At 40.8% G+C, this 10,961-nt stretch overlaps 1 protein-coding gene across 3 annotated transcripts in view; it reads left to right on the forward strand.

Annotated features, from left to right (window-relative positions):
* LOC146008403 (arf-GAP with SH3 domain, ANK repeat and PH domain-containing protein 1-like) overlaps window positions 1–8,144 on the forward strand; it is a 170,777-nt gene extending 162,633 nt beyond the window's left edge. For 2 of the 3 annotated variants that reach the window (XM_083147634.1, XM_083147636.1), the window contains 2 exons: window positions 3,035–3,157; window positions 5,605–8,144. In XM_083147634.1, the coding sequence (XP_083003760.1) occupies window positions 3,035–3,157; window positions 5,605–5,679 (198 nt within the window). In that variant the 3' untranslated portion in view covers window positions 5,680–8,144. The remainder of the gene's footprint in view (window positions 1–3,034; window positions 3,158–5,604) is intronic. The other variant, XM_083147635.1, reaches the window with a different exon arrangement.
* Window positions 8,145–10,961: the final 2,817 nt, after the last annotated feature.

A 10,961-nucleotide genomic window follows, 5' to 3' on the forward strand; every position in this document is an offset into this window, starting at 1 on the left:
AAAACCCCATGTCGACCTTTTGACTGTCGACCTACACATTGTCGGACTAATGACCTGTTGAACTAATGACCTTTCGATATAATCATGTCGACCTTTTCCCATGTCGACCTAATGGTGTCAATCATCATGCGGTAGACCAAATGATCTCAACCCCTAAAATGGTGCATGGCCTACACCACAAAACTTACCAGGAGAGTCTGAAAGATCTTAACATGTATAGTTTGGAGCAGAAAAGGGAAAGAGGGAACATAAGAACTTTCAAATATACAGTACCAAGGGATTTAACAAGGTCCAGGAGGGAAACCTACATTTTAATGAAGAGAATTATTAGAACTTGAGGACATGCACTAAAACTGAAAGGAGGTAGGTTCAGGGAAAATTAAATAAAAAATTATTTCACCGAAAGTGTAATGGACAAGTAGAATAGCCACCCATCAGAGATGGTAGATTCTAAGACAGTAGAGATGCATATGAATATCCTTACAAATAACAAATGATCAAATAGGGTTTAGGTTGCCTAAAGGTAAAAAATAGGTTCACACTAGTTGGGCCATAAGTTATTCTTATCTGCTTTCAAATTCTATGTTTCTATAGTTTTTTTTTTGTTTAAGATACACAAGGTCAGTGGTGTAGCTAGGTGAGGCTCATGCGCAGTGAAAAGTGGGAGTGCCCAACATTATACCACACGTAATGCCCATTGCACATTTTAGTGAACTTTGTAATACCAATTACACATAAAGCCACATGCCATAATGCCAATTACACATAAGTCCACATATGATGCCCATTACATACTGTATAACACAGCGTAATGCCCATTACATACTGTATAACATACCGTAATGCCCATTACATACTATATAACACCGTAATGCCCATTACATACTATATAACAAACCGTAATGCCCATTACACATTTGACACATAAGTGCCACTTACCTTCATGCTAGATTCCAAGGGGCGTCATTCTCGATGCCAAGGGGCTTCATGCTCATTGCCAAGGGGGACTGAAATTGCTCATTGCAATGGGGGACTGAAATTGCTCGTTGCCAAGGGGGACAGAACTGTGCAGCCTGCTCCCGGCTCCCCACCACTATTTTCAATACCCCAGCCATGTGAGCTTAGTGAGAGCCCCCCCTTTGCCCGGCCATGTGAGCTTAGTGAGAGCCCCCCCTTCGCCCGGCCATGTGAGCTCCTCTACAGCCTCCCCTCTGCCCAGCCATGTGAGCTCCATGACATCCCTCCCCTCTTCCCAGCCACCAATGCTCCGTCCCCCCTTTGCCCGACAACCACCACCTTTGCCCGGCTCCCCGCTGTATCTAGGAGATGTGCTGCTATTTAAAATTCACATCTCCTGCTGGACTGTTAGCCAATAGGCGCTCGCGGTCCAGCAGCCACCAGTTGATTGGCTGCTGGACCGCAAGCGCCTATTGGCTAGCGGTCCAGCGGGAGACATGCATTGAAAATAGCAGCACGTCTCCCGGACATAGCGTGTTGCTGGGAGCAGGCGGGGGAGCTGTGGGCAGGGGAGCAGGCGAGCTGGCGGTGCAGGCATGGCTCCAGCGCCCTGTTATCTTCTGGTGCCCAGTACTCGTGCTCCACCGGCTCGGCCCTCGCTACGCCCCTGCACAAGGTATACTGTTCCCAGTGGTGCCAAGAGGAGGGGGAGTGAGTAGTAACTGGCCGGGATTTTTGGAGGGGCCCTCATGACCCTGCCTGTACCAGTTGGTGTAATGCTTACTCTTCATCAGCTCCTGTCTGAACAGCCAATGTGTTGGTAGCAGCTAGTATGCTTATGAGAAACATTCTGTGATAATCACTAGATGAGTTTTTCACTGAGCGATGTTCTCCAACCAATAGCAAACTTAAATGTTGGGCAGTTGTATCTGATTTATCTCAACTGTAATTATTTTAATAATAACTTTTACTTTGCAATTAAGCTATTTCTCAATCTATTACATTAAATGAAGTACTGTTGTTGCTAGCTCTCATAAAACGATATGAAAAAGGTGGGTGTACAGCGCTAGGTTTGTTCTGAAGAAGTATACACTACCACATGTGAATATTTATAACATTTAATAATAAAAATATAATTCAATGAGAGCTCTCATAATAATTCATAAACAATAAGAATACATTTTAAAATACATATAATAGGACAGAGGCTCTCTGATGTAAATATCTCCACAATATTGGCACCAGCACGTTATATTTACCAGGGGGAGACGGGGGAAATGGAAAGTCTCCTTAGAGGTCTAGCTGCATAGGTTATGTCCCAATCCGGATAAATGCCCAGTAGGTCCAGGTGATCCAAGCAGGTTTGTTATGGCAGTCCTTTTGGTATATGCATACCTGGCATGACACTGCTGATAGCTGCTGAATTGGAGAGGTCCTGGAGACAATAATGAAACCGGTCCGGAATAAAGTGCGGGATATAGTGGAGTCTTGGTATTGTGCAAATGGCAGTTAGGTGCAGTGGAGAGATACTGGATGCTGCTCAACGCGTTTCGACGCTAGCTCGCGTCTTCATCAGGAGCGGATTGGGACATAACCTATGCAGCTAGACCTCTAAGGAGACTTTCCATTTCCCCCGTCTCCCCCTGGTAAATATAACGTGCTGTTGCCAATATTGTGGAGATATTTACATCAGAGAGCCTCTGTCCTATTATATGTATTTTTAATGTATTCTTATTGTTTATGAATTATTATGAGAGCTCTCATTGAATCATATTTTTATTATTAAATGTTATAAATATTCACATGTGGTAGTGTATACTTCTTCAGAACAAACCTAGCGCTGTACACCCACCTTTTTCTTTTGCCTATATATAATTGGGAGAATTACACACTCCCCGTACAGCAGCTTTGGCCGTGCCTGTGGTTCTTTTCTTTTTTTCTGTACTCATAAAACGATATAACTGGTACACTATAAAGGCCTCGTTTGTACAAGTTTATAGTGTCCTATTTCTTTATACAATTGGAATAGCAGTATTTGAAATGTTTAATTCTTTGTGACTTTTTTGTTTGTTTAAAGAGCAAACCAAAGCTTCGCCGGGTGAAGGCTCTATTTGACTGCACAGCTGATCGAGAAGATGAACTCACCTTTAATATAGGAGAAATTATTGTAGTGACAGAAGAAGAGGATCAGAACTGGTGGGTAAGTAGAATGAGACTTCACATATCCAGTGCAATAAACTGTGATGGGAATCATTGTGACGGCTTGCAAGAGTTAAACCTAACAAGTGGAAGTATAATTTCTCCAAAAAAAGACAAACTTTTTAATAAAAGATGTTTAGGCTTCCCTGTAACAGAACTCGAAAATGTGAGAGACAAATATTATCATGAACCTGAAAAGGTCTGTGTTCCGGATATCTGTTGTGGACTAGTTTGCAATCAAAGCTCATTGCCTGAAAATGATCACATCTCTAATAATGATTTGTCTATAAGGCAGTTTTGCTAGGCCAGGGTCTAATGTGAATTCAACTAAAAAGAGAGAGCGCACTTAATATATCAATATATTTAATGGTACTTGTTTCCTAGCACGGCCACAAATCTTGGCCATCGGGGGTAATTTGAGTGGCCTGCGACGCGACCGACGCGATGCCCCCGATTTTTCCATTGAAATGCATTGAAAACAGTGAAAAATCGGGTCGGTCGCGTCGTGTGCGCTTAAAAATGCTTAAATGGTCCACCCGCGATGGCCGCGATTTCCCCATAGGGAACAATGTTAAATGCCTCAATTTACCCGCGATGACCCCGATTTCCCATAGGAAACAATGTTAAATGGGTCAATTTACCCAAATCATCATAGGGAACAATGGTAAATGGGCCAGAAAGCCCAAAAAACCCCCCTGACCAGTGAAATGTCCCCCCAAAAGTAGTTCACGCCACCCCGCGATGAACGTGAACGGCGGTACGCGGTACGCGTCCTCCGACCTTTTCATACCCCCACTATCCACTAGGGCGTGGAGTGAGAATAGAATAGTGTGGCGAGCCTGAAGCGTGGCGAGCGCAGCGAGCCCCGCGAGGGGACGCGGATACCTTCACAGGTAAACGCGTCCCTTCGCGGGCTTCACAGGTATCCGCGTGCGCTCGCCACGCTTCGGGCGCGGTGGCTCGCTGCGCTCGCCACACTATTCTATTCTCACTCCACGCCCTAGTGGATAGTGGGGGTATGAAAAGGTCGGAGGACGCGTACCGCCGCCCCTCGCGGGCTCGCTGCGCTCGCCACGCTTCGGGTTCACGTTGATCACGTGGTGGCGTAAAATACTTTTGGGGGGACATTTCAATGTTCCGGGGTGTTTTTGGCCCATTTACCATTGTTCCTATGATAATTTGGGTAAATTGAGCCATTTAACATTGTTTCCTATGGGAAATCGTGGTCATCGCGGGTAAATTGAGGCATTTAACATTGTTCTCTATGGGGAAATCGCGGGCATCGCATCTGGCCCATCGCACCCGATTTTTTTTGCGCATGCGATGCCCGCGATGGCCCCGATTTTACCCCCGATGACCGCGATTATGATTGTTGTGGCCGTGCTAGGAAACAAGTACCTATTTAATTAATAAAAAGACACAGTTTAAAACAATTCATTTGTGAATAGATATAACATGATAAATAAAATAAGAATCAACTTTAAATATCGCTCAAAATTTATCCAGAGGTCAAATGTCACCAAACTATAGCTCCAATGCTCTTACCCACTTAAGTCCTTGTATTGAAGGGGAAATGTGTATGTGGGGAGCCTCCACTGTTTAATTTATAACAATTGTGTCCAGAGATAAATTGTACCAATTTGAGGCAGATTAAAGGAAAATGTCGCTAGACCAAATGCGGTACTTGTGTACAATCACGGCTCCCACGATGTCCATTGCATAGTAAAAAATCGCATGCGATTTTTAACAGAAATGCATCCAAATGCTTTGAAATTAGTATCAAACATGTTCAATGGCCCCCAAATGTCATTTTTGAGGCTGTACCACCTCCACTATCAACGCGAACCCGAAGCGTGGCGAGTGCAGCGAGCCCGCGAGGGGCGGCGGTATGCGTCCTATGACTTTTTCATACCCCCACTATCCACGTTTATTGCTCCAGTAATAGGTGTTTATACAGTAGTGTGATTAAAAGGTATCTCAGTCACTAGATATATAAAGTGACAGATTGTTGTTATGAGTCACTTTCACCAGGTTTATATTGTGGAATTTATATCACTTATAATCCTTTATTTATAGTATACCCAATATAAACTTGGTGAAAGTGGCTCATAACAATCCGTCACTTTATATATCTAGTGACCTGTTATACCTTTTGATCACGCTACTGTATATTTGCACTATATAGTCATTGCTGCCCTGTCTATCTGGGTTTCGATTTGTGCTGCCACGGGAGCGCGCATCAGGAGCGCAAGGTAAAAAACCTGTGCGATTGCATGCGATTTTGACTATATAGTGCACAGAATGCTCAATTAGTACCTCAGTCCAACTTGGATCGTCGATATGGCCTGAGGGCTGTATTTGGAAACCTCTGAAAGACACTATCAATAAAGCTACGTTTGGACAGCCTGGAACTAAATTACTTTTTTCCCTGCTTCATTTTTTACACAGAATGGCTACATCGATGGGCAGCTACACAGAAGAGGAGTTTTCCCAGCATCCTTTGTGCACATCTTGACCGAATAACAAGCACAGCCACTTGGGCCTAACCAAGAAAGCAGAAAAACAGAAGACTTGCAGTGTTTGGATGAAAGCATTTAATGGGTTGTATATAATGTTGAGACAGGCCTTTACACCCTCTGTATGGACCAGGCAGTATATTCACTGCAAAAGTGGCATGGAGGTGGTAAATGGAACAATTTCAAATCCATAGATCATCCCATTTATGACCTTCTAATAATAGGGACCACATCGTCATCATCATTAACTCTACCTTGTGTTATATAAGTTAAAATGTCTCAATAGACATGCATTATATGCTTGTACTGTGCCTTGTCATGCAAATAGCTTTTCCTTATTTGTACAAAAATAATATTATTGTGTCTGGTTAGCTGCTAATTTACAATCTATACAGTACACAACTTTGGGGCAGTTGTGTCTACAATGGTAGCAAAAATAAACAGAAGGTAGAATATCCTGATGGTATTGTAATATAACAGCGTGTAATCGATGCACAAACGGACATGACCTCAAACCAGCAAAAATTATTACATTCTCATACGAAGAACATAAACACCATGTTAAAGTTGGGTGTGGAGTATTAAACAGACAGGGTCTAGATAGACAAGTCAGTAGGTTGGCATGGTGGAAAAGGTAGACACATGAAAAGGTCATCATGAGCTTTTCTCATTTTTGTGCCCTTCTCAACATGGACTTTCAATTAGTGCAATGGATAACCTTGCATGGCTCTCTTTACTCGCCCGCTTTGGGCCTGGTGCCACACTTCGCTCCGCACACTTTACTATTCCAAAAGTCCAAAAAATGAAGAAAATTGTGAAAAACTCATGTCCACATTTATCATGTTGACCTTTTAACAATGGTGGCCTTTTTCATGTTGACCTTTTGACCCTGTCGACCTCTTGCATGTCGACCTTTGGGTGTCAACCTATTGACTAGCTAGACACTATAGATCGGTCAACCAGATCTAGTTAAATTCTGGGAGATATACCAAAATTAACCAGCAAATTTGTCTTTAAACCATTGTGCAACAATATAAATGATGATAAATGTAGCGACCATCTTTCTTTTAAACCTACTTAAATGCTGAGTTGATCTGTCTTTTTTTATAATGCATAAAATATAAGTGGTACAGTATTTGGGGGGAACTACCTATAAAGGAGAGCGCGTACAAAGGTAAACTAAGTAAGGATACACATAACCCAGAGGCTTTTTTTCAAAATATTCAACTGTACCAAGAACAGTCTAAATTGCATTCCTTAATTGAAGCAGTAGACAGTTGTGCACAATATTGAAGAGAAAATCAGGATGTTCATAATAAATCACCCGCATCCCTATAATAAAGTAATGCACTCTGGAAGAAAAGGCAGAGTCAACATACGGTTAGCTCATGGAGAATACGTGAACCAGGGATCCTCTATCATAGAACTAATAATTATCAGGACCTATTGAATCTAAATTGTCATTCAAATATTATCGATGACATTGCTGTTATTTTAAAATAATTGTAAAATCAGCATTCTGTATGTCATGTGCTTTATTGCATAGAAACAAATATATGAGAAGTCTTCCTTTATACTTTATATTTTGTGCCAAAATGTAGCCCAGGCAGAGGTGGTGAGAGCTGATTGTGAAAGTAATGTTGGGCTTATTGGCATCTGTTGTATACCAGCAATGAAAAATGCTTAGGCTGATACAACCTATGGCAGGGATGGAGTAGTTTCACAGGTGCACTTTTGCTCCAGACAGTCACTAATTCTGCTGCTATCCCACGAATTGAGATTGTATATTGATAATATACATTTTGTTGTTGTTTATGCATTCAGAATTACTACTAAATATTGGTTCTATGATAAATATAATAACCGCATTAGTTCTATTATGCTTTTTTTATTGGCTGTATTTTTGCTTTTTCCCATTTCTCCTCTTCAATCTCTGGTAAATTGTACCATGTATAAGGTTCATTTGGTCACTTTCAATTGCAAATTAAGACCTGAAGCAGATCAAAACTATCTGCTTCCTGGCTGAGCAGATGGCCAATGTAATGATAAATTGGTCCTCCATACACACTGAATAATCTATCTCTCTCTGCAATTTTAAATTCATGCAGTTGCCGGGAGGCTTATCGCTGATGTAGATATAATGACATCAGATGTGAGGCTTATCGCTGATGTGTAGATATAATGACATCAGATGTACTCAGTCTACCATTCCAGTCAACATCAGAATGATATATCGGACAAAATACCATGAGACATGTTCTTGGCCTAACCGATCTCTGCATGTGAGCTCAACATTATTGGAATTCTTTTAATTTTGTAAATAAACAAATATACTGTACACTAAGGGGGGTATTCAATGTCAGGGGCACGGCTGTCGAGCTAGCGCGACAGCCGTGCCCCTGTCCCGTTCTCGGTGAGCTCGCCTGGAGCTCGGCAGTCGGGATTCAATGTCCCGGCCGCCGAGCGGCGAGAAGGGGGCGTGGCCGCGAGTTGCGGCCGGGAAGTGACGAGCTGCAGCCGGCAGCTCGTCACTTCCCGGCTGTTCTCGGCAGAACGAGCCCGACAGCTAGAGATGTCGGGCTCGTTCTGACAGGAAACCCTGTTCAATGCTGTCGGGGAAGACAGCATTGAATAGGGCCCGTCGAGCATCTCCCCCACGGGAGATGCTCGGCGGCGATTGAATCTCCCCCTAAGAACTAAGCTGGTTCACCAACGGTTTCACTGCCACAAAATAGGTTACTGCAACAGGCTACTGCAAAATATTTGGGGGTTTATATCAGACACTTAAATACATCTGTTGGCTTGGGCCCAAAGTAGCTTTTTAAATTGGAATCCCTGGTGAGCCCCAAGATAATGTCCACTCATCAGAATTAAGTCCTTAAAATGTTATATAGTCCCCCTTACAATGATGAATATCAGAAAAAATGCACAGCCATCTTTAACTTGTGCATTATGGTCTAAATAAAAATGTATGTATATTGCATACAGTATATTCATTTGGACTTGGCTGTGTAACGCATACCTTTCATGTACCAGTGCCAAATGTACTACCCAGTTTTTATACAAATAAAATTTGCTTCTGTACTTTCCATAGCACAAATAAACTGGGGTACCATGGAATACGAGACCATTTTGAATAGAATTTCACTTTTAAACTATGAAGCATATCCTGTTTTCTAGAATTACTCTAAACCCATTTTGTATTCACAGCCAATCAACTGCTCTTATACTGCAGGTTTTGAATATTACGTATTTGGATAATATTTTTTAACGGTCAATGAAGCATGTGGTGTTTATGTATTTACAAATCTTAGAAACACTGCCTTTTGTCTACAGTATTCTTCATTTTAAATGGTTAGAAAGCGTAGTACAATGTACAATAATATACTGCCTACGCCAGCGCTTCACCTTCTGATTTATAAACTGGTTTCTCAGAAGCTGTGCTATATAAATTTATATATCTCCATACTGCCTTGTACGGATAAATGAATGTGATATACAGTATGTAGTAAGGATGCTTACAGTGTATCTAATTACACTTTATATACACACAATAAAGGCTACTGTTCTGTGGTCTGTACCAATACTTGCAAAATAAGTTTACTAAAAGAAAGATGTCACTGGTTTCTAAAGAACTTATAGGCCGTATACTCATTAATATTAATTTCATTTCTGAGTCTGCTTTGTTGAAAGGTAATATTTAACATACGAACTGTGATATTCTTATTAAAATGGCAAATATTGTTTTATCACTTGGAATTTAGACATTTTATTAGATAATATTGCAGTATATAACTTCTGTAATTTTTTTTTCATCTATTACAATGGTGTAGTGCAGTGGTTCTCAATCTCGGTCCTCAAGTACCCCCCAAGAGTGCACGTTTTCCAGGTCACTCAACAGGTGCACCCTTTATTCACGGACACATTTTAAAAGATCACAGTTGGAGCTAATTTTATCACCTGTGATGTGTGGAGACCTGCAAAACGTTCACTGTTGGGGGTACTTGAGAACCGAGATTGAGAACCACTATTTTTATTTTGGTTGAAGGAGCCCTAGGTATCAAAGAGGATTTTGGACTCGTACCAGCATAATTACAGTATGCTAACTTATTTTTTTTTTATTTTATTCCCTCTGCTGCATAATCATCACTTACTTTGGCAATAATGAGAGATTACTATTCCACAGTGTAGTTGAATTATGGCAGCTAGACATTTCCAAGTTCTACATAGGCACAGGGTATGAAGGCACACTGCATTTAAAGGGACGCACAAAATATAATGACATTTTTCCCGCCATCAATCTTAGAAATGTTTTACAATTTATTGGCTAGCAAATTGTGTGCTATGTTTCTTTATGGAGGTTGTTGGCAATGAGAGGTAAATGAAACTAGTGCCCCATGTCCTGCTGTGCCCTGTATTTGCTGTAAATAGATTTGTGCAAATAATCATAGATCAGGTAATATATATATATATATCTCTATTTATGCAAAAATGTTTAACTTGCCAAGAAAAAAAAATAAACTAATGATTGTATCTACAAGTGTTTCTGTGTGTTAATTTTCCTCGCTTGTTATTAACTCAAAAAGGTAAAATCCCAAATGATCTTGTGACTTAATGGACATGTAAATTCACTGAATTCACTTTTTAGAGCTCTACTTTGGTTTACACTGGGATTTCTTATAGGGTAAAATAACTTATAATAACTTGCCATATCTTATCAAGTCCATTATACTGTATTTGTTGCAACATCAACAACTATAGTGTAACCCTAACCATTCAAGTCTGCACAGCAGCTTCTACCCGAGGGGGATGCAATATGGACTTCTAAATTTAAAGTGTCTTTCTCTTTAAAACAATACACATACACAGTTGTACTCTTCACTAAATAGAACACACTGCCTATAATAATGTGATTATTCTGGAATAAAATTATTCCAGAATTATAGCGCAAAAGGGAGGATACGCAGCTAGGGTGTCAAACGAAATTATTGCTTGTCAATCACCAATAAATTACAGTTGTGAAAAAAGAATCAGTCAAAACTCTTAAGTGCTACCTCCAGTTCTAATAAAGTGAGACCATGCAGGTAAAATAGGAATACATAACTTAAAAGACAGGTGTCTGTTGTTCCTTAAATTTCCAAATAGAAAGGGAACTCTCCTAAATATGCAAGGCAATCTCCATGAACCCCACAATTGTTTTTTTTTTTTTAGGAGAAGTACAAAAAGAAACAATTGGTGCAATACTTTTAAAAAAAAAGTGAAAGGTGTTTTATTCAACGAGATGCACTC

Source organism: Crinia signifera, chromosome 6 (assembly GCF_055691185.1).
Source record: "Crinia signifera chromosome 6, ASM5569118v1, whole genome shotgun sequence".
Lineage (NCBI taxonomy): Eukaryota > Metazoa > Chordata > Amphibia > Anura > Myobatrachidae > Crinia > Crinia signifera.